Raw genomic sequence first — 25,407 nt, forward strand, 5'->3', positions numbered from 1 at the left:
GTAGTGATGAAAACCGGGTCTGTAGGAGGCGCCTTATACTTTTTTTCCCACCCTTGGTGTGATTGCCCTACTTTTGACCGGCTCCTTAAAGATTTCTTGCGCGTGCCGGAGCATACCAGGGAGCATAGGCAGGCTTTGGTATGAGCTGTGGGTGGAGGAGAGTGTGTTGAATAAAAAATCATCCTCGACCTGTTCTGAGTGGAGGCTTACGTTGTGAAATTGTGCTGCTCTAGCCACCACTTGAGAATACGCGGTGCTGTCTTCTGGTGGAGATGGCTTCGTAGGGTATGCCTCCGGACTGTTATCTGACACTGGGGCGTCGTATAGGTCCCATGCGTCTTGATCTTGGTCACCCTGGCTTATGGTGGTGTGAGCTGGGGAGTGTGATGGAGTTCGTGCTGGTGAGACGTTAATCACGGGCGGAGGAGAGGGTGGTGGGGTAACTCTTTTCACCACTTTTGGTTGTGGTGTCTGTTCAGTCTGGAACTCCAACCTTCTCTTTCTCCTAATGGGGGGAAGGGTGCTTATTTTTCCTGTCCGCTGCTGTATGAAGATACGCTTTTGCGTATGGTCCACATCAGTTGCTTGTAGCTCTTCCTCAAACCTATGCTTTTGCATTTGGGAGGTTAGCGAGTGCTCTTCTGTATAAGAGCCTGAAGCTGGGTCGCTTGCAGTTTGTTTCGGCATCGAAACCCTGTCTGCGTGTTTTTTCGGCTCAGAGGTGACTTTTTTCTTTTTCGGGGCCGAAACCTCTCGGCGTCGATCTTCTTCGGTGCCGCTGTCTCGGCGTCGAGCCGTGTCCACACCGGCATCTCGGTGTCGAGGCTTGTCTCCAGCACTTTCTCGGTCCCGAGAAGGCTGCGTGCCGGTGTCTCGACCGGAGTCGGACGACCTCGGCACTGTTTGGGCCTTTTTCGGTGCCGACGGTCGGTCACCGAATTTATGGGTGGAGCCATGGCCGGATGGCAGTGGCGTCCCCTGGGCCTTGTAAATCTTTCTCTGTGTGGTTTTCGACGTCTTACTCACGGTTTGTGTATCGTCGAATCCTTCGGAGTCCGATTCTTGGATCGAGAAGGTACCTTCCTCTTCCTGCTCCTCGAACTCTCGGTGGGCTGTCGGCGCGGACGCCATCTGAAGTCTTCTGGCTCGACGGTCTCGGAGTGTCTTTCGGGACCGGAACGCACGACAGGCCTCACAGGTGTCTTCACTGTGCTCAGGTGACAGGCACAGGTTACAGACCAAGTGTTGGTCTGTATAGGGGTATTTATTGTGGCATTTGGGGCAGAAACGGAACGGGGTCCGTTCCATCGGCGTTCTTCAGCACGCGGTCGGGCCGACCAGGCCCCGACGGGGGATCGAAAAACTACCCCGAAGGGCACCGGAGCTCTTCGATCTTCGATGCGGTGTGGAATCTAAGTACGCCGATCCCGAACGCAACAATACCGACGAAAATCTTCCGAAATTAGCTAATTTTCCGTTCCGAAACTCGGAGCGACAGGAACACGTCCGAACCCGATGGCGGAAAAAAAACAATCGAAGATGGAGTCGACGCCCATGCGCAATGGAGACAAAAGGAGGAGTCACTCGGTCCCGTGACTCGAAAGACTTCTTCGAAGAAAAACAACTTGTAACACTCCGGCCCAACACCAGATGGCGAGCTATTGCAAAACATGCGTATCTACAGCGACAGATGCCATCGAACATAACATTTCTCTCTTAGAATGAATTGGAAGAGAGAGGCATCGCTGCATATCTACATGGCGAGAAAGATCAAAGTCACGAGATCACGATAAACAAGATAATAAACCTTTTCCTTTTAGGTATCTATTAAACCTTTATTCCAACTGTGAAACATGATCTAAGCATGTCTTGCTACGGAGAAATGTTTTGTTCCTATTCTTTTAACTCTGTATAGGCTTGCAAGCCATGTTAATAATATGAAACATATACATGTTATTTTATGACCCTTGCTGGCTTCTAATTTGCCTCGCCGTACTATTAGAGCACTGGGCAGGGAGAGTATGGGGGAAAGGAGAATTACGGGTAACATCTAGCAACGAGTTACTAGTTTTAAAAACGTCCAAAGTGTACACAGTGTCAAGCCCACAGCATCAAATCCTTGCACATCATAAGAACGTGGAGGAAAATCTGTCAAAGTATTGGAGGTGCCACTGAGTAAAGTAGAACACGCGACGCGAGCACAAGAACACTCCAGTACTTTGCCAATGCTGTAACCGATTTAAATAAAAAAAAAATCTCACAGACTCAAACAAGAGAGCTACACATAAAGCAAAGACAAACACGAAAATATATCAAGCAAACATATCTATCGAACACATCGACCAATATGTTTCCCGAGTCCTTGCCTTCAGTCTTTTACAGGACTTTGCTTCCTTTTCCTTACGCTTGCGATACATAAATACCACTTTTTTTTTTTTTTACTTTACTTATTTCAATACTATTATTTGAAAAAAAATAGCAAAATATACTTTAAACATTAAACAATTTCTGCATATTCAAAAAATCAATTAACAACCAAAACAAATTTAGATTATTTAAATTATAATGGAGGTTATGCAAAAAAAGTAAATCGAAAATAGTACACATTTAAAACACTGCTAGCATATACAGACAGCAGTCAGACTTGTATTCAGCTGATATAATGTGACTGGTATACAACGACGAGGGTCTAGTGGTTCACTGTGCCGTAGGACTGAAACTGCACCTCACAGATGAGGTCCAACATGCCTTAAAAAGGTTTAGGAACACTTGCTTTGCCTGCTCAGAAGCAAAACGATCTGTCAGTTCAGAATAGACTAATTCTACTGGAGCAGAGTCAAGCCAGATTTGCTTTCTGGTTGCTCCTTGTCTGCAGTGACACAGTGAGGGGAAAAACATGATGGACTGGAGTGCTGATCAGAGTAATTATAGTGGATGACATTATTTCAAGTATTCCGTCTATCAGTTGATTATTGTCTGTTCTGCAGCGGTTTCAGTCCAGCAGGAGAGAGGCTGACAATCTATTTCGTCTACCTGGTGTTCCACCCAGTCTTCAGGTCTCCCAACACTAGCTGCAGTGACCTACTCAAAGATCCTTTTCACCCTTGCAGAATGCACACAGGCAATAACACTGAAAAAGTCTACAAACACTTTAGGGGCTGAACTGCCTTTATACAAGAACCTAGTGACTGTAGCTAGAGAGAAAATCTGGCAAATCTGGCTAGACAGAAAGGAACTCTACTAGTCTAAAAACTAGTCATGTATTTCACAAAAGCCCCCAAGTAGCCCACAAAGCCAGTTCCTACCTAGCCTGGACTGTGTTTTCATATCCATGCAAAATTAATACAAACATAGCAAAAGCATTGACATCTGATCCTTTAAATACAAACCTGAAATAGAAAACACACGAAGTAATCACTTAAAAAGCATTTGGGAGAAGTCTAAGACATTACTAAATGATTATTAAAACAGAGGGATCAATGCCACGTTACAGAAATATATTGATAATTGTATGCCATATCTTCTTCACCTGCCATTTCTTGATCCTAAGAACAAAAAAACAAACAAATGGCCGGTATTTTTGTCTGAGAATGGTGTCCAATCTACAAAGCCTAAAGTCACCCAAGAACATATTGGCAGGGATGATAGAACCCCTGACTATCTTGTCAGCTCACACCCTGGATTGGAGGGCTGTGACTAATCAGCGAATTAATTAGTAAATTGTGGATGGTCAGCCTCTGAATGCTGCTACAGTCACTAGTTTCTTGTATAAAGGCAGTCCAGCCCATTCAGAGTTTTAAACAGCCCATATGCTTATCCCTTCCTGCACACCATTGCAGTGTCTGGACATAGTCGACCACCCTGTTAACTGACTGTAGGTTTCCACCAACCATCACAGAGATATGCATGTAGTCTGCGTTTCAATATAGAACACATCAGGGAAAGTAACAACTTAAAGCATGCTACTGGTGCAATAGCAGGTGCTTGATCGTGGCTAAAGCTAGCCCTAATCAGAGCCCTTTACTGATTTGTTGCATTTATAGTTCAGTACCTCCTGGCCACCATGTCTGCACATGTTCTTGGTCTGGTAATTTCCAATTTAATGTATGAACTCTCACACAGGAACAACAAAACTGGACCACAATCGCGGTGTCAGTTTAATATTGCAATACACAGATTGGGTTCTCTACTGGATCAATGGTCACAGAGACACAGCTTCTAGATTTTTATCCAACCGACTCAAAATCTGCTTAAATTCCTATCAACCAGATTCATGCCCGACAGTCCCAACACACTGCCCCAAAGTAGAAGTATCACAGAGACAATGACACCTTAGGTGCCCTTTTGCAGACCGTAAGTCCATTCCCATTTAATCAACACCTCAGCACGTTCCCCAGTTTGACAACTCTGCTGTATTCGCTCCCTAATGCACGTTACCAAGAATATCTGTAAAATGAAGGCCTACTCATTAGTCTCCATCCATCGTCTATATTCCAGGGAGATTTGGAGTGTACTCTACCCTTCCTAATGGATGGCTCACTTACTTCTGTTCTCACGCTACGCCACAGAGGACAATATAATAGCCCTTGTGGAGCCTTGGTATACTATTATACAATAGGTCTCGAGAAGAGATTTAGTGAAGGCAATATCTTGGTGAAATATTACTTATTGTTTTATTACTTAGCAAAATATTACTTACTGAATAATCAAACCCAGCATGTTCCCCAGCCTGACAACTTTGCTGTATTTGCTCCCTGGTACACATTACCAAGAAGGTCTGCAAATGAAGGCCTACTCACGAGTCTATATCCATTGTCAATATTCCAATGAGATTTGTAGTCTCCTCTGACTTTCCTAATGCATGGCCAACTTGGTTCAGTTCTCACTCTACTCCAAACAGGACAATTTAATAGCCCTTGTGAAGTCTTGGTATGTCCTATCATACAATAGGTCTCGAGGAGAGATTTATTTGGAAGGCAATATCTCAGTGAAATATTACGTATCAAATTATGAAAACAATTATTTTTAATTAACTAATACTCTTCTCTTTTTGGAAAACTGTTACTGTATCTGGTAGTCAACAGAAAGAAGGATATTTAAAAAACAAATAAATACATTCATTAAATGCATTTCAATTTATTTCATATTTATATGGAAGACTGATGTATAGTTATTTTCCAATCAGACAGTGCATGATAACACAAGCAACACAAACAATGCACTCCCACTGGGCAGTATCAAGACTTGGAGGAAGGCTGGCCTTCTTATGTAAAACAGCAATGAGGCTAATATACAAAGGGCCTCATTTGGAGTTTGGCAGACGGTTTTCTACCAAACTTCCGACAGGTAGGTTGCCCTCCACACAGGCTACCTCCCCGCCGGACCCATTAAGAGTTTCTCACTAGACTGGCGGGCTGAAATCTTGGTTTCCGCCCACCAGGCTAGCAGGAAAAAGGCTACAGCATGGTCTCGGCTCCAAATCGAGCAAGCAGCAATGCTGTAGCCAGCAGGGTGCACCAGCACCCTTGTAATGTTCACTGTCTGCAAAGTGAGGGTGTCTGGGCAGGGGCCCCCCTGCACCTGTTCTAACACCACCATGAAAAGGCTGGTGGAAAACGAGGTCATAATCCCTAGGGCAGTGCTGCTTGCAGCGCTGCCCTGGTGGATTAGGATCTGTCAGTATGACTGCCAAGGTTTTAATGTGGCGGTCAGACCCCCGCATTGGCAGCGGTCCAAACCGCCACTGGGAGTGTGACGGTCATAAGACCGCCACACTCGTAATGAGGGCCAAAGTGCCATGCTACCCAGATTTGAGAATAAAAAAATTAAAAAAACATTCTCACACCACTCTGGTGCCCTCTAAAAGTGTGTGTGTGTGTGTGTGTGTGATATGAAAGAATAAAAAAAGAAAATCTATGTAAACCTACTCCTATGATGTCCTTTGCTCAAAGAAATTGGTGAACCCTAAGGGTTTTTAAAAGAACTTCCACCCACCAACACTAGTTGGTGGCATGCTTCATCAAAGGGTTCCCACCCGAGACATCGAATAAATCTGGGTATGCTGCTATGCCTGAATTACAGTGGCGCAGGTTTTTGTTTGGGAAACTTAAGTAAGAAAAGGTGATTTAAAACTGTCCCAAGCTTGCCAGCAAATTAAGGTATGTTTTAACAATGGTAAACTTGGGCAAGGTTTAAAAACAATAATGGATGTGTCATGAGACATAAATGGCCCCTCACATCCTTAGTTTTGGTCTACATATTTCAACCATTTCAACTAAGTGACCACTGGGTCAATATGGCTTTCGTCAAGACTGGTGCTGCATGCACACTAAGACATGCAGTATTTACTGTAACTAATCTAACTTACGATGAACCATGTCACTTTTTGCGAATATTCTGTTGTAAATATGAAGAGAGACATAACTGTTACATGGTAACAGAAGATCACATGAAACATAGGCATTGCCCATTTGCATAGGCCATGCAGTATGTTCCAACCATGCTAGAACCACATTGGGGAATACCAGGCGAACCTCTTAATCAACCCGCTACATTCTCTGTCATGGAATGTGGGGCAATTCTGCCCATTATGAACTTAAAATTCAAATATGGTGACTCTGGTTCAATATAGCATATAAAGTGCACACTGTATTTATCTTATTCAGGGATAGGGAACCTATGCCAGGCGCATTAAATATGGGCTATATATTGGCTTGAAATTAGACAAAGGGGGTACTGGCTCTGTGGAATGTCTAGAGTGCATGCTAAGCGTATAATATGCCTGATTGCCATGATGTGGACTGGTATAGACCAGATCTGTTGCAGTTGCTTATTTGTTTGTTAAACATGTATGTTTTGGACTGTTCAGAGCTAGGAATATGTCAGGTGACAACCTCATCTGTAGCAGTCTCACTTCATCTCATATGTGTCATGTACATGTTATGGACAGTTCTTATTCATTATAGCTGTACTGTATTCCATGGAACGCTATTTGTTTAAACCAGTTTTATGTGTGGACATGTGGTATATCAGTCGTTGATAATTTTCAAACAATAGCCCCTCAGTGCTACTGGTGTTGCACTTAACCTGCTATATGACAGCCCCTCTCATGTCATTTGTAGTATGTCCTTCTCTGAGAAAATGATCTGTCATTTTGGTAGTATTCTGTTTACACTATACGTTACTATGATGTTCACATATCGCTGTCTTTACCTTCCTTGTTGTCATTCCCACATAGTGAAGTCTGTATGGGGAAGCTATTAAATATACCACATTAATAGAATTGCAATTTGTGTGTTTTCTGATTGTCCATACTTTTCTTGGTTCCAAATTCATTGTTTCTATGGTGCTGATTAAGTGGCATACACTGCAATATCCACATGCATAGTGTCCCACTGGTCAGGTAGACCCTCAACTGTTCAGAACTGCAGTTCTGGTTTGTGAGTGGATTGACCCTAAACTATCCTTGAGGCTTCTCGCTTTTTTAAATGAAATTAAAAAAAGGGGTTTTTCCTATCGTAGTTTGCCCTGTGTGTAATATCTGCCAGTGTTTGTTGATCACCTTCTTCACCTTGTCAGACTGTATTGTAAGTAGTTACGCGATAGCTGCGTCATTATGGGCAGAACTCTATAGCAAAGCCTCTCTATTTTGTTTTGTTTTTCACCATTTTCGGGTTGTTTTGATCACTCTCTCGGGGTAGTTATGGGCCCCTAACCTTTCTGTGAAGACCTTGGCCAGGATGATGAAATCTGACATTTTTCTGCAATTTCTTCTAAATCTAAGTAGTTGTTCATATGGGAGATTTTCCTTGAGGGTTTTGGGGTGGAAGCTGTCAAACTTTAGTAAGGTATTCCTATCAGTTGGTTTGCGATATGTTTTGGAGTATAACGTTCCCTGTTTGGCAAAGATAGTCACATCGAAAAATACAATGGATTCCCTGTCCATAGTGTGAGAGGACCTAAGGTTAATATTATGGTTTACCTGAGAGTTCACTGATAAAAACTGTTTTTAAATTTGCATAATGAATTGGGAACATGCACTGCAAAACATTTCCTAATCAAAAAAGCTTACCAGTTTTCCCAGTATTTTTCATCCAGGTTTTGTTTGAGGATTCCGTATCAAATCCATCCAGCTGCAGCTCTTGGTATTCATCTCCAACCTGTGCATTTTGATCAGTAATATCTATTGGGGATTGATAGATGCCTCCACAGTCTGCACTTGATAACACCCAGTTCTCAGGTCCATACAATCCTGTTATAAGACAATCTGAAATTACTGAAAGTCACTCAAATAATGCAAATGCTTGGAACAAAGCATTAGAGATACCCAACTAGATCAAATTGTGTGCCCGATGACAGGTTACTGAATGCACACATTGACATAACGTTTTATATAAATTAATTTGCTTAAAAGTATATATTTGTAAGTACAGATCTCGATTTCGTTAACAATGGTCAAACTCAAGAGTTCCATTTCCATAAAAACAGTATAAAAAGCACAAGATGAAAATTAAACTACATGCATATTTTACACTAATCACGGTTGTAAGAGTTCCTACAATATAAAGTATAAAAATAAACATCACTTTAACAAAGAAGAAATAAAAAGATACTTTGAAATAAAAAGTGCAACAAATCCCAAAATTGGCATCTTCTGTAGAAGAATATAAAAATTTAAAAATCAATTGTAACGTGATGGTCAAACTACCTAAAAAGAAAACTAAGTCAGGCTGCAAACTTTGTTAATTATTATCAAATGGTGGCCAAGAACACTGGAAGGAAGAAGAGATTTTCAGTAAGTTTTGCATAAAAAGCCTTGGCAGTAAGGTGAAAAATGGCACAATAATGTTAAAAAAAATCGATACTGAAAAAATAATGCAATGGTGGGTACTCTTATGAAAACAAGAGTTAACTCAAAGCAAAACAGGACTTATTACATTCAAGGAATCGATTTTGGAATAAAGGGCTTTTATGTAAAAAAATAGTAGGGTCCCAATACATGGTCTCTCCTGTTTTTTTCAACTGTATCAGAGCATATCAACAATTTCATACAATTTAATTTACAGTCATTATACATGTCTATTAAAATGTTTTTGTTTTGTTTATTAAATAATGTACAGAGATACCAGGTCTTGATTAAAACAAGCATTGGCAGAGCCATTTGGCAATATTGTCTAGGGTCAAAGAGATGCTTAGCGGCATGACCAAAAGTAAAGGAAAAAAATAAATAAATAAGGCACAAGCATGCATCAGTAGAAACAAAAAAAAACAACACTAAGCCACACATGCATCATTAGGGGAAAAAAAAAAAAAAAAAAAAAAGCTATTGAAGGGCAAACGTTGATTTTTGTTTGTTAATGGAGCATGGCCAGCAGCAATTTACTGCCTGTTATATATATATATATATATATATATATATATATATATATATATATCTCCAAGTTCATCTACTTCACACGAGGGCCACAGATCCTGCAGGGCGGCCTTGGTTGCAGGGGTGAAGCTTCCCATTGAAATACTGAACTGACACGAAGAAAACCAAGGCACCAATCCACGTAAGTCTGAGCATTTATTCAGGCTGTAAAGCAGTATATTTGTCCATTTCCCTGACGCGTTTCGACATACATTGCCTTGTTCACAGGTGAGTAAAGGCAAACATTTAATCACCAGTGCTTATAAATTCTCAGTCATGTGACTTCATAGTTAGAATACAATTCCCACAATGCACTATTCAATATCTGTGTCTCTGTTTCCGGAATGCTTAATCTCAATAACGTTGAAATAACATCATAGGCACCCCGTCACAAAAATATTTGGTCGTAAAACAAATGTCTCTAATTAGTATTCCACATACTTGTACTGGTGCTGCTCAACTTGATTATTGCCGCTGCCACAGACTCCGTGAAAAGCTGGAAGAGAGGAAAAATGCCTCTATCCCATCCCTTGCTCACTTCCATCGTTATTTTGGATAAATGCCATTTTTCCCGGGAGTGAACGAATCGGGCCCTTGCAAGTTTAAATCCAAGTTCATCTACTTCACACGAGGGCCACAGATCCTGCAGGGCGGCCTTGGTTGCAGGGGTGAAGCTTCCCATTGAAATATTGAACTGACACGAAGAAAACCAAGGCACCAATCCACGTAAGTCTGAGCATTTATTCAGGCTGTAAAGCAGTATATTTGTCCATTTCCCTGACGCGTTTCGACATACATTGCCTTGTTCACAGGTGAGTAAAGGCAAACATTTAAACTTGCAAGGGCCCGATTCGTTCACTCCCGGGAAAAATGGCATTTATCCAAAATAACGATGGAAGTGAGCAAGGGATGGGATAGAGGCATTTTTCCTCTCTTCCAGCTTTTCACGGAGTCTGTGGCAGCAGCAGTAATCAAGTTGAGCAGCACCAGTACAAGTATGTGGAATACTAATTAGAGACATTTTTTTTACGACCAAATATTTTTGTGACTGGGGTGCCTATGATGTTATTTCAACGTTATTGAGATTAAGCATTCCGGAAACAGAGACACAGATATTGAATAGTGCATTGTGAGAATTGTATTCTAACTATGAAGTCACATGACTGAGAATTTAAAAGCACTGGTGATTAAATGTTTGCCTTTACTCACCTGTGAACAAGGCAATGTATGTCGAAACGCGTCAGGGAAATGGACAAATATACTGCTTTACAGCCTGAATAAATGCTCAGACTTACTTGGATTGGTGCCTTGGTTTTCTTCGTGTCAGTTCAATATATATATATATATATATATATATATATATATATATATATATATATATACACACACACACACACACACAGTGGGCAACACAAGAGTGAGTGAGAGGGAAGCAATGGGTGGCAGAGGGAAAAGCAGTATATTAAGGAAGAGCAAATGGGATTTAGGAAGGAAGTATGAGCTAGAAAACACCACAAGGAGGGAGGGAGTTTGGCGGGGTAGAAGTCTATAAGAGCTGCTTGAAACAGGAGAGAGACCGCAATAAGGACCACAGGGTATCTGGTCAGAGAAGATGGGGGTTGAGGGGGAGAGAGAGAGAGATGAAAAACAGACAGTCTCAAGGAGCTAAAGAAATAAGAAACAAGCATTTACAATGCAGTGGGTCTCACTTGAGTAAGAGCTATTGGTGTTGTAAAATCCTAACGGGGCTTTTCTTGCCACATAAACTGGTCAACCCTGCCCCATAATTCCAGTGGCTCTGCATACAATTAAAGTACTTCCATTTACCTTCTTCCTCTTTCTGCAGCCCAAAATGTTGCCATTTAGCATCCCAATTTAAATCTGCCATGCTAATTCCAATAGAATACCACTTTCACCACCTCACCATCAGAGTTGCTGGGGGGCTAACAAAATTCCCCCAAAAAGGACACAAGACAACCACGGAGGAGTAACCAGAGTAAAACTAGAAAGGTCACCCAAACATATCAAGAGTGTTGAAACAATCATAGTGTAATAAGGATGTTAAGTTGGCCTGACTCATGGTCATAATTGCAGTACGGAGAGATTAATACAACCTATACAATTATCATATTAACTCAATAAAAACCTGTATCAGAAATAAACTTTTGGTATTGGACTGTAATGCTCAGAACAGCCCCTGGATAACACCACAATAAACCTAGCATTGTAAAAAAAAAAAAAAAAAACATGGTCATAGTCAGTCCGTAGAGGGCATAACCACATGAAAACAGAATGACAGAAAGTAATGTAATGCAACCATAGATTTAGCCACTGCAGGGTGTAATGCATTACATATTTTCAGAGCTAGCAGGCCTACTAGATTATTATTACAAACTAGGCCCTTAAAACACAAACGACTCAGCTATAAAACAAAAGTTCCAGCCATGAGAGAACTTAAAAAGACACTGCATGGTGTGAGGGATTATAGTTGGGGGGATCCCCATTAACCTAGTGTGGGGACCCAGAGATGACCTAAATAGGAATAGTTGGCAGTGCTGAATGTTTTGATGGGGGGTCCCATTGTCCTGGCACCAACACAGGCTGGGCTATGGGCAAATGTGTTTTGTAAAAGAATGCTTGCAAAGCATTATGGGGTGAGTTTCCCCGATTGCAGTGAATATGTATTATTGGCTCTCCCGCTGTGTTGGGAGAGCCTCTGAGGATTTTCATGTTTTTTATTTAAAGCTTACAAGTGTTTTTGTGAAAGCTATGAAGCGCGAAGGGGAGAGCCAGAAGAAAGGACTCTGATTAGGTAACAGTGTGAACAATGTGATGGGCGCTTCCATTCCGCCGATGGAGTTTGCACGGCTCTTCTGCACGGAGCGCACCATAGCCTTCCTGGAGTACGAAGGGGAGAGACAAAAGAAAAAATAGTTCGCCCACACTGAAGTGTATTGGCAATCGTGCAATAAACCATGTAACAGGGTCAGTCTCCAAGGCGGTAACAAAACCGTCCCATGGCAGGACAAACGTAAAGCATATACCAATGACATCAAGGGATTTATTTTAAAGAAACCCATGAACAAGTGAAATTCAAGGGCGAGGGATGGGTTTGGTTAAAAGCCCATAGGAAGAGAACAGGTCGAAAAGCGCTTGAGCGCTCAAACTAAAAAAGTAGTGTCTTAAAGGACCGGCGAGCCAGACGATCATACAAATGCTAAGGAGGCATGTTCCAGTTGAGGAACATACACAAGATATAAAAAACTGGGAAAGGAAAGTGACAGAATGATAGAATAAGAAGTAAGCAAACAAATTTGACAATAAAGTTGGCAAATGGTGATCAATGGCTGTGGGTCCCATCACGTTTTGGTAAGCCCACAATAAGTGTTTTGCAACTAGTCAGCTTGGGCTGTTTGGTAAGCCCACTCATTAGAGCATAAAAGACTTAGTCTACCGTTTCATGATTCAGAACAAAATCATTAGAGACATAAAAAGGCATTTTTGCTTTTGTTAACCTCTTAAATTCACTCTGCTGATTGAATGCTCCTTGTACTACTTCTTGGTCCTATCTGCTTTTTTCAAGATGTTCAGGTGAAGTATCATAAAACCAAATATTTCACTCATAGTGGGATTGTACTTGCTGACATCCTTCGGTTCAAAAACAAGTAATTATTTTCTCATTCTAATGTTGCTTACTTTTAAGGCAAAGCACTCCTGCACTGTGTATGGTAACATGCTCTGCTTGTCAAATGCAGCACACATGATCTTGTCAACAGATAACATTGCATTCAAAACATCACACTATAACTAAACATTCATATTAAAGTTGCAGTAAAATTACACATAGCCCATTGAGATTTCTATTCAATTGCTGTACATCATAAAGCAGGTGGACTGCTCACAGATAAATACAAGGAGAGGAAGGAAGAAAGCTTTGTATACCAAAGGGGTAATATAATCAGTAGCTCTGTCACACATGACAGCTATCAGAATTGCTGAAGCAATGGCCAAGAAACCAAAAACAGGGTAACTGAAACACTAGAAGGTGTTAAGTGTTTATGTAGTCACTTATTATGATAGGGACCCACTGGACTGCAAAGGTGCAGCTGTAGCACATTCAGTGTGAGATACTATTTGCCTTTTCCATAGAGTTGTTAGTGCTTAAATTGCATAGAGTATCTGGGATAAAAGCACAGATGACGGGGATGTCCAAATTAAAGTTGTTTGCAGATGATATGGTTTGTATTTGTAGCAGGATAAGCAAATGTGCAGGGGACTTTGGATCTGTTAGAGGAACATACAGGCATTGGGTGTTACACAGTGAAACAAAGTAAGAAGGAAATTTTGCTTTTTAATGCATCGATGGAGGAATTACCGTTATTCCTACAACATGAGGCTAGGGCTCAAAACCCACTCAGGTATTTAGGCATTTATGTTACTAGCAATTTTATACTATGTATAATATTAGGAAGCCTGCAGAAGTTCAGGCATTAATTGAAAAGATGAAGATTTCTCATTGATGGTCTATTTCTTTTAGAAGAGCCGACCGGAAACTGAGCTCATATGGGTGGTAATAGTCACCCTATTAGAAGGAATGGGAGGGTTCCCATGGGCGGTGATGGGGTTTACTTGGGATATAGGTTGGTGCAGTTTTTTCATTAGGGATGAGTTATAGGGAGGGAAATACGCCTATGTTTGAAAATTTCCTCAGTAGTGTGGTATGCTGTTGTGTGAGAGGTTTTGATTACTTGTCAAGCTCATGGTCTTTTCCTGATAATTTTGTTTCTTTGGACAATGGCTAGTCAAAAGAGGGCTTTGATGAAATTTCTATCTTGGAATGTTAACGGTTTGCGGGTTCCAAGGAGGAGAATCTTTGAGTTCTTAAAAAGGATAGAAGAGGAAGTGATCATCTTACAAGAAACTCATTTGTTAGAGTCTGAATGGAATGAGTATCTTAAGCATTTGAATTGGGTGGGCTATTGCGCATGTACTAACCAATCATGTGCTGTCAAGAGGGTGGCAATTCTTATCAAGAAGCCGGGAAGCGTAAAGGTTGCAAATGTCAAAAAGGATCCTAAGGGTAGGTGGTTGATTGTGGAGGCCAGCCTGTATGGTGTCTGGTTCACAATTGTTGGGTATTACGGGCCTAATATTGATGACCCCTCACCTTTTCAAGATCCTTATAGCCATTTATTGGTTGCCAAGTATCCGATTGTAGTTGGTGGGGATTTTAATGTTTTATTGGACCCAATGTTAGATAAGTCCACGTCAAGACCAACGGTGAATTCACCTAAATCTCTGTTCTAGATAAACCAAGGAATGTTAGATCTCGGTTTGATAGACATTTGGCATCAGAAGGGCGGAGAAGGTCTTAGGTTTACATTTAATAACAAGAAGCATGGTCATCATTCTAGGATCGATTTTTCCGTAATTCAGCATCAGTTAAGGGACATGGTAAGATTGGTTAGCCATGCTCCGGCACATCTTTCAGATCATTCAGCTGTAAAAATGCACGTCTCTCTTAATATTCAAGTGTCTACTCCTAGGTGGACAGCTAACCGCGCTATCTTTTTGGACGAGCTGATTGTGGATGGTTTGAGGAGGGATACCAAAGAATTTTTTTCATGTAATTATGGATCCACCACATTGCAGATATTGTGGGATGTTTACAAAGCATTTATTAGAGGTAGGCTTGTGGGTTTGGCCACCTATAGTTACAGGGAAGAAAATAAATCAGTTAAAAACAACTTGAGTTTCAGGTGGCCTCCCTGCAGGAGGCCACTTTAAAGGGTGAGGAGAGCCAGATGGGTTCTTTCAATGCTCAGTTAGAATCGGGCAGAATCAAGTTGGGGCTATTTCTCGAGAGGAAAAATAGGACGTGGGAATGCCGCAGGTTTGCCCACTATGATTATGGGGAAGGGTGTGGGAAGCTTTTAGCTTGAAAAACCAAATCAGACCGCTCCAAGAACATTATTTCTTCAGTTAGATCAGAGGTTACTGGAGCTTTATCCACAGCCGAAACGGAGATAGAGGAGGCTTTTGTTGGCTTTTTTCAGATTCTTTACACTGAAAATATGTACTTTTCTGAAACATTGGCAAGGGCTTATTTGGAGGTCCTTCATCTCCCCTGGTTAACAGATATGGATCAGAAACAACTGGTTAGGGAGATATAAATTTTGGGGAGGTGAAAGCAGCAATTCAGAACTTAAAGAAGGGGAAGGCCCCAGGCCCAGACGGTCTGCCTAATGAGTTATATGGCAATCTCTGCGAGGAGCTAGTGCCAATTTTGACAGAGTTGTTTAATCTTCTTTTACAGGAGGGGGCCGATATGCCTAAGTCTTGGGGTGAAGCTGTTATTAGTCTCTGTTAGACTTTTCATCCTTGGCGTGGTCTCCCTTAACTTTTTGCCTCTGTTCCCCAGGTTGTTGATGTGTGCTGGACTCTGATTTAGCTATTTGTTTTACTCTGGGTACTTTACCTCTGCTAACCAGTGCTAAAGTGCAAGTGCTCCTTTACAAAATGTGTATGTGATTGGTTTATCCATGATTGGCATATTTGATTTACTAGTAAGTCCTGTGTAAAGTCCACTAGAGGTGCTAGGGCCTGTAAATCAAATGCTACTAGTGGGACTGCAGCACTGGTTGTGCCACCCACATAAGTAGCTCTGTAATCATGACTCAGACCTGCCATTGCAGTGTCTGTGTGTGCAGTTTTACCTATAAATTCGACTTGGCAAATGTACCCACTTGCCAGGCCTAAACTTTCCCTTTTCTTACATGTCAGACACCCCTAAGGTCGGCCCTAGGTAGCCCCAAGGGCAGGGTGCAGTGTATGGTTAAGGTAGGACATATAATAATGTGTTTTATATGTCCTGACAGTGAAATATTGCTAAATTTGTTTTTCACTGTTGCAAGGCCTGTCCTTCTCATAGGTTAACATGGGGGCTACCTTTAAATCTGATTAAAGTGTAGGTTACCTTTGGGAGCGGATGGACATATGGAGTTTGGGGTCTCTGAGCTCACAATTTAAAAATACAGCTTTTAGTAAAGTTGATTTTAAGATTGTGCGCTTGAAAATGACACTTTTAGAAAGTGAGCATTTTCTTGCTTATACCATTTCTGTGACTCTACCTGTTTGTGGATTCCCTGTCTGGGTCAGTTTGACAGTTGGGCTGGTTGGGCTGGTTGCACCTCACACTAGACAGTGACACAAAGGGAGCTGGGGTGTAGCCTGCATATCCTGATGAGCCATCTGTGATAGGAGGGAGGGGAGGAGTGGTCACTCGCACCTGAAAAGGATGTGCCTGCCCTCACACAATGCAGTCTCCAACCCCGTGGTGAGTGTCTGGGGCCTGGCCTGGGCAAGGCAGGATTTCACATTCCAAAGAGACTTTACTTTGAAGTAGGCCTCAAAGGAGAAACTGGGTATAAGAAGGGCACCCAAAACCACAGACTTTAGGAACCAAGAGGAACCTCTGCCTGGAGAAGAGCTGAATAGCTGAGGAAGAAGAGCTGCCCTGCCTGTGACTGTGCTTTGTGGAGCTATCCTGCAGTTGCTGCTTCTGCCAGAGTAAGAGGGCAAAGACTGGACTTTCTGTGCCTTCCATCTTGAGAAGAAATCTCCAAGGGCTTGATCTAGAGCTTGCCTCCTGTTTGAAGTCTCAGGGACAGCAAAGACTTCTCTCTGCCAGCACCTGGAGTCTCTGGAGAGACTCCTACTCTGCCCTGGGTGTGCCCATCCAATTCCTGTGACCCTGAAAGGAGAAGCTGGGAGCCTAAAGACAAGAAAATCCACGCACAGAGCGCCGTGCGGGGAAAAGATTGACGCGAATCCGATCTGCGGCTGAAAAAAACAACGCTCTGCCGGCTCAGCAGCTGAGAAACGACGCTCACAGGAAACGCAACCGAAGAATCGACGCACGGAGAAGGAGAAACGACGCACAGCATCGATGACAGAGGCTGGGACATCACAACCTGCGCTGCGGGATTTTCGGATTATCGTGCAGCTGGATTTTCGACTCACGTACCGCCGTGCGGAGTTATTTTTGATGCACACCCACCCGTGCGGGATTATTTTTGACGCGCACCAGGTACATTTTCACTCTAGCAGCGCTAGTGTGTGTTTAAAACTACTTAAATACTCTTTTTGATTTTTAATTGATAACTTGACTTGTGTATAATGGATTTTTGTTGTTTTGGTCTTGTTTTCTTTAGATAAATATTTCCTATTGTTCTAAACCTGTGTTGTGTCATTTTGTAGTGTTTTCATTAAGTTACTGTGTGTGTTGGTACAAATACTTTACAGCTAGCACTCTGAAGTACTGCTCTGCCAAGCTACCAAGGGGGTAAGCAGGGGTTAGCGGAGGGTGATTCTCTTTTACCCCAACTAGAGTGAGGGTCCTTGAACAGGTGGTAACCGGACTGTCAAACAAAGACCCCATTTCTAACAGTCTCGTTCTAAAACCAGGGCAAGACCTGGCCTTTTGTAGTTCGTATAGGCCAATATCTTTGTTGAATTCAGATTATAAGCTTTATACCCATATCTTGACCAAAAGGCTCCAGGGTGTGATTAGCAACTTGATCCATGTGGACCAGAAGGGGTTTGTCAGAGGTAGACAATTGCACGAGATAACTCAGGACTTATTGGGTGCGGTGGATTTGGCTATTTCTGAAAAAGTTCCCTTATCGGTTCTTACTTTTGACGCAGCCAAAGCTTTTGACCGGGTGAATTGGTGTTTTTTACAACATGTTATGGAGGGTTTTAAGTTGGGTTCAATTTATTGGGGCTATTCAGGCTATTTATAAAGACCCGTCTGCTTGTATTTTGATCAATGATAGGATCTCTTCCAGATTCAGGATTGAGAGGGACGCGTCAGGGTTGCCCACTATCCCCCCTTCTTTTTGATCTATACATTGAACCTTAAGCAGCAACAATTAGGGTGGATAGAGAGATTCTTCCTTTTCAATGTCAGGGTTGGGATAAAAAGGTCACTTTGTACGCCGATGACCTTATGATCTATACTGGAGACTCGACATATGTTTTTTACAGAATTTTACAACATTTAAAGGATTTGTCAGGCTACTCTGTTAACCCAAAGAAAACTGAAATCATGTGTTGGAATACCACCTTTGATAGCCCTCTGGTTAAGCAACAGATCAGATACCTGGGGATTCAAGTTATCCCCAACCTTAATGAATTAGCCAGGATTAACTTTGATAAGCTTTGCAAGGAGACTCGTAATTTGCTTAAAACTTGGGCTGGGCTTCCTCTGTCTTTTATAGGAAGAGTTAATGTTCTTAACATGATTATTCTTCCTAAATTCACGTTCTTGTTTAATGCCATCCCCCTGGAATTTAAGAAGAGTTGGTTCCAAAAGATACAAGCAGGTTTAACTTCGTTTGTATGGTCCTCTAGAGGGGTTAGGATCACCTTTCGAAAATTGTGCAGGCCCAAGGGAAAAGGGGGGAATGCAGCTCCAGATTTTTATAAATACTACTTGGTTTTTCATCTGAAGAATGTTCGGATTTTGTTAGGTGACAGTTCTGAATATACGTCCTTTTGGGGTGCAATGACTCAAAAGTTTTTAGTGACTGGCAGTTTCTTCTTGTATAAGTTTGGTCATCCCAAATTTTTGTAAAAGATTCATCTGAAGCTTCTTAAGGATGCTGCTAGAGTGTGGTGGTTGGCACAAGGATTGGGTATCTATTAATATAGTCCTCGGGCCCCGGTCTGGGATTCTCCCGGTACATCCGTGCTTCTTTTAGATAAACTGGCTCTTCCATTAAAGGGAGTGACTAGGTGGGGACAAAGCCTGGAGGAGTCCAAGTTGGTGTCTTGGTCAAGGCTCGAGGAGTTAACAGATCACAAGCTTTCAAAGTTCAAATATTTGCAGTTAGCGAGCTGGGCGGTGTCTCTCCAAGAGAAAGAGGGTGTTTACAATTATTGGGAAGAGAAATTATCTTTGGCCTTGGTTCATAAAGAAACCTCTGTCTGGTATCAGGCGTTACTTGATGCTTCAGATTCATCGGTTTCTCTTCCCGAGAAGAAAAGGGGAAGGGTTCTGCCAGCCCTAGACATAGCACACACTTGGGAATCCTCATGCTCTATGCTCTGGTCGGTAACTAGATCAGCTGCCTTGAAAAATAATCACTTGTTTACGATGCATAGGGTCTATTGGTCCCCCCAGAAGTTATCTACTTTAGAGAAGTCAGAAAAAGTGTCCACAGTGCAGTGAGCCTAATGCGAATGATATACATATGTTCTGGAGCTGCCCTAACCTTTGTGTCTTCTGGTCTTCTATCAATGGTTTTCTCAAACAGATTATAAGCTTTGAGGTGGGAGTGACCCCCTCTTTAGTGTTTTTTTGGGGTCTCTCCTGGCTCCCTATGGGACCAGAAGCTCTCCAGGCCGCATAAGTGCATGATGTTTTTATTGATGCTGTTGGCCAGAAGACAAATATGTTTAAAGTGGATTATGCCCACACCTCCGAATGTATCTGATCGGTTGTCATCTATAGATTATTTTTTTCTGTTTAGAACGTATTGGACCAATGGGTAATAGAGATGAATTCTGGGCCATCTGGGAAAATTGTCGTCAAAAGGGGAATACTCTTGGTATATAGTCCAATGATTTATCCCCCCCGCCCTGCCCCCCTTCATCCCTCCTGCCTCCCCCCACCCCCAGCGTGCTGGGTGGCTAATTCCTACAGTTTTTCTCTGATCGCCTTGGAATGTACTGTGGAACTGCCATGCCCATGAGCATAGGTTCTGTCTGGGAGAGGTGAAAAGCTGTGTCTGCTCAGGTTTGAACCGTTTAAATTGGATCATTTTGCTGGACGCAGGTTGATGACCCTCCAGCAGAGAGACAGGATTTCTTATGAGGACAATAAAAACAATAAAAAAATAAAATAAAAAACAAAGGTCTACTCAAATTAATTTCAGACTCAAAATAAAAATGGTTATCCAAGGTAAAGATTCTCTACGACCACTGACACAGACGCTTATTTGCACTATCCAAGAGAGCATACGTTTACAGCATCTTTATCTCCACTGGCATCAAGATGAAAAGACTCATTTTTACACTCCTAATGCTTTTGGATTATTAATAAACATGTACAAGAAACTAGCATCATCTAACTCCACAGGTGTGGTTAATAGAGAAAAATAGTTCAAGTGGAACCGAACTTGCCACTCATTCCTTTCATGTCAAAGACAACTGGCAATCTAATTCATGAAGCACACTGGAGTGAGTGTCTTCTTCTCCCTGCCATCAACAAATACCTGGCAGCTCATCTAACCAGACACGAGGCATTTGAGCTCTACATAATATTCCTGGATCTGTTCTTTATATCTTCCTCTTTTCTTCCTTACCATCTCTTCTCTGCTTGGCTACTGTTAGACATATTTTATACTATCTTATTGGCTATCCCCAACCATCAATGAGCTTTTCTCATAGCCTTCATGCAGTTTTCTAGTATATTCTGAGTCAATATAGGCTTCTGATGTGAATGGTTATCCATCCATCCATAAACTGCTTAACCTTTCAAGGATTACTGCACACACTTTGAATTCTGCACTACAAAGACTCCCCATTGATATTCACCTAAAAGGTACATCAACACATAGAAATATAATCATGCCAACACTTGCCTCTTCATAGCTCACAAGAAAAACAGATTCCATAGATTAGGGTACTTTTTTTTTTCCTTTAAATGATGTCTATTAAGTTCAAAAATGAGTGTACAGTATATTATAGGAACCGAAAAACATCACTTGAGAAGCAGCAGCATCTGACCAGGCATCAAGAGATACGCCACATTCTCCCAATTTCCTTTAGTTCAACCTATTATACGAAAGGTGAACAAGGGAATGTGTTTCTTACTTCAGTTATCAAGAACTTGGTACAAACGATCCTTCTCAAGGTCACTGATAAACCACACAACACCATTGCTCTTAAACTGCAATGATTCTGAATAAAGATTGAAATGGTAAAGCCCATTTTACTTCATTTAAAGGGCAATGTATTTTCTCACTGTGAACTATAATTTTTCACAAAATGAGATATTCAATGTTAAAGCAGAACCACAGACACCAGAAACTGCATTCTCTAAACTGTGGGCCCAGCACAAACGGCATTCGGCAGCAGACACTAAGGGTCTCATTATGACCCTGGTGGTCTTAAAAACCACCAGGGCCACGGTGCTTGTTGGGCCGCCGCCACTGTGGAAGTCTTACAGCCAAATTACGACTGTGGCAGTTGTGCCACGGTCAGACCGCCAGCACCATCACTTCACCTCCACTGGAGGGGCTGGCGGTGTTGGCCTTCGTAATCCGCCAGGGCAGCGCTGCCCTGATGATTACGAGTCCCCTCTCCACCGGCGAATACATAGCAGTAGCCCGCCATGTAAAGGCTGGCAGAGACGGGGTGCAGGGTGCCCCAGGGGAGCATCTGCACTGCCCATGCAGTTGGCATGGGCAGCGCAGGGGCCCCCATGGCCAGCCCCATCGCTCTTTTCACCATCTGCTTTGCAGACCGTGAAAAGCGCGACAGGTGCTGGTGCACCCTATGCACCACAGCATTGCCGCTGGCTCAATTAAGAGCCGGCGTCAATGTTGTGGGTTGTTTACTGCTGGACCAGTGGGCCAAAACTCTGTTTCTGTCCGCTGACCCATCGGGAAACTCGTAATGGAGCCCACGGAAAGAGGACTGCACTTGCAGTAACCTGACCCCGGGAATTTAGTGGATGGCCTTTTCGTCAGCCAAACTCATAATGACCCTCTAAGTAATTATGCATTACCTCTTTTTTTACCCTGAGACAGTCCTTATCCTCTGACGCCACCATGGTGGGGCATCATCCCCATCCAAATTGCTGCCAAAATTAAAAACCTTCAGTGCAGCCTGGGCTATGCTAACAGGATTTTAAAAAGTGCATAATGCACCACTGCCTTGAAAAGGAAACTAAAGTACCTTACGTAACTTTTGGGAGAACTGGACCATGGAGAAGAACCAGTTTCTTAATACAGTGCTTCACAACTATGAACCTAGTGTTTTACTTTTCAGAAACCCCATTGCCTGTGCACTATTGTAGAAAAATTACTTTTTCCTCTAATAAAGCAGTCACTCTGTAGGAGTATGCATAATGCTTCAATCGCACTCAAGTGGAGATTTTTGCAGTTAAGCACAGAAGAGATCCATTCTAGTTCACATGTCTTATCAACTATTCAAAATTAAGCCCACACAGACTTAGACATTTGGAATTGTAACCATATTTGTACACACAAAACAGTTATTTAGTTGTTGAGTAACACGTTACATTGTTTTTTCTAATAGCTAGGTTTGTCACACTTTGCTCATGTGAACTATGCATATTCAAGTGTGGTTTTAATTAAATTTGATCCTCCAATTCACTTTTCAAACAAAACCCGGTTCTACACAATCCAGACGTGTTTTGTTTGCAGAAAGGGAAAAAAAAGAAACTATCATTCAGGTAGGAAATAAGGCACTTTTTCTAAACTTGATTTCATCGATTAGCCATTCCTTGCCTCAAAGCGCAATTGCTTTTCTGCACTGCATAAATCTCTCCAAAGCTGGGACCTTTATAAAGCTTAATGTATTATGTTATTAATTGCAGGCAGTTACATCTGTCATTCGGCGTGGATTGGATTTAGAATGCTGAATAATTTCAAATGAATATCTGCAATTAAATAAAGGTGTATTTCAATTTCACTGTGATAAAAATTATATTTTTCATTTTGTTTGAGGTTTTCCCTGTCCCGAATTAAAATTCTCAGGCAATCCTATTCCAATGCAATTATCATCCTTAAACATCAATGTTTAATCATGTAAAAGCTAATGTCAGTTTGATTCACACTTTCAATGTAAAATAAAGCCTGTAATGAAATTGGAAACCTGGAGCTGAGCTGGAGCAATTTAACACCTTAGTTCAAGAGGTCACAAACGGCACAGACATGGTGCCAGAAATAACAAAGGCATGAAAGGTAGTTTTTTTTTTGTTTACTGTGTCAGTTTCTTGAATTTATATTAAAACCCTTTCAGAATCCTTGCCTGGAAAATTACTAAAATAACTGACAAACAAGCCAATTAATTTATGTAAATAAAATGGATGCATATTTTTCTGTGGCAAATTATTATGCTAATGTGAGAGACTTTTGGGAGGAGTAACCTACACAACGTCACCAGACTACAAACGAGCAATGTACCATGGGCACATTATCTTCTTTGCTACTTGGTATGGTTTTTCATCATGTTCCACTTCAGGAAACTCACTAGTTACCTCCCTTTATGTGAGGCCACTGTTTAACGTATAAAAACATAAGGAAACTGTGTTCTTCATGTGCCCATTCCTCATTTAGTTGAATTAGATGCAATTTGCTATAAATGTACTGTAGAACTGAATGAAAATGTTTTTATGTTTGCTAAGTATGTTTTAGGGTTCTAAAGCAATTTTGTGTGGTGGTTTTTCTCTATATTAGTTACTTTAAAAATGAAGACTCTTAAATTAATTCAAATGAGGCAGGTGGGATAACTATTCGTAGGCATTTCTTAACCATTTATGAAGTGCGTTCTGCAATTGCACTCAGTGTATTTAAGCAAAGCAATACTGCATTGCATTGTGCATAAGATTTAGCCTTGTATAATTTACTGTAACCATGCCATACAAAATATTAATAGCTGCATCACACAACATTGGAAATTCACTACTTTAGGCATGGATAGAAAACTTGTGTGTTCGATTTAGCAGATAATGCCCCTGATAACTGTACATTTCCTAGTCTCTTGTGGCCACAGTTGTAATGTGTACATTGGTAGCTGCAGCTTTCATTTTTCACACAGGTTAAATGGAAAAACAAACCTACTGTAAAAAGTGGAATCCATTATGTAGAAAGTGCTATATAACAAAAAATGATTTTTGACAAATGTGCCCTATATCAGGGAGTGAAACCAAAAAATGCTTATGATAATGTCAAAAGTGCACTTGCTTGTTACAGTAACAATCAATTCCATCTTCACAAGAAAAACTGTAAAATGTATTGCTTGGCAGGGTGGGAGGGGTCCCTAATACTGTTGTAAAGAGTTGAAGCATTTCAGAAATGCTTAATGTGTCCTGTCTCTGTTTTAGTTATGTCAAGTATAATGAGAATGCCTTGGGATATAGCATCAGAAATTTAAAAAAAGAAAGAACGATAAAGTTTAAAGTCTACCTAAAGTCCAGCAAGACTTTAAATGGGGTAGCTCACCAGTCTTCTTTACTAAACAAAACACCTTAAGTTATGCAAAATGCACACCCAGCCCAAAGTTTTCTCAAACAAGGCGCTAAAGGATCTTCCACTAAATTTGCTATGTAGATTCTAGAAACATCGCGCCTCTCATGGACAGATTAAGATACTATGTGGCACAAAAAAACACCAGGCCAATGGAGGCTGCAGACCACATTAGACCTCGAAGATAGATTCTTTACTATCCTACTTATCAGAATAATCATCACATTAAAACATGTGATTATGACTAAGTAACTAAGTGCAGTTCCTTGGACAAATTGTTTTGTGCTACTCATCACAGGAAACCTATGTTATGATCAGAATTCACATCTAAGTTACACCTCAATGCCCTAGAGGTATAAGTGATACAGAAAACATGGCAAAGTGGCACCAAAATCAACAGCACTCACAGTTTGTGGATATTAAAAAGTATTTTAAATGAAACGTATCCTCCTTAGACAAACAGAAGAAACTGAACAATGACCTTAGTAATTCAATCATTATGTACTGGTCTACAACCCGGTACTAGAACTCAATGATACACACATTGTGTTTGTCAATGTTTCACATTGTTAAATGCAGAGAAGGGTCCTTTTGATGACACTGAAATGTGTCAAAAATGTTCTTGCATTCAAAAAATGAATATGGACTAGTTCAATTCAAATACTTTATCTACATAATTTGTGCAGCAGCAAAAATGAAACAGATCGAAGCATC

The 25,407-nt window shown here is 41.4% G+C and overlaps 1 protein-coding gene across 4 annotated transcripts in view; it reads right to left on the reverse strand.

The window, feature by feature from the left end:
* PTPRG (protein tyrosine phosphatase receptor type G) overlaps positions 1-25,407 on the reverse strand; it is a 1,030,330-nt gene that overhangs the window by 648,477 nt on the left and 356,446 nt on the right. For all 4 annotated transcript variants that reach the window (XM_069206538.1, XM_069206537.1, XM_069206540.1 and 1 more), the window contains exon 3: positions 8,072-8,251. In XM_069206538.1, the coding sequence (XP_069062639.1) occupies positions 8,072-8,251 (180 nt within the window). The remainder of the gene's footprint in view (positions 1-8,071; positions 8,252-25,407) is intronic.

The sequence above is a fragment of the Pleurodeles waltl genome, chromosome 9 (genome assembly GCF_031143425.1).
Source record: "Pleurodeles waltl isolate 20211129_DDA chromosome 9, aPleWal1.hap1.20221129, whole genome shotgun sequence".
NCBI classification, from domain to species: domain Eukaryota; kingdom Metazoa; phylum Chordata; class Amphibia; order Caudata; family Salamandridae; genus Pleurodeles; species Pleurodeles waltl.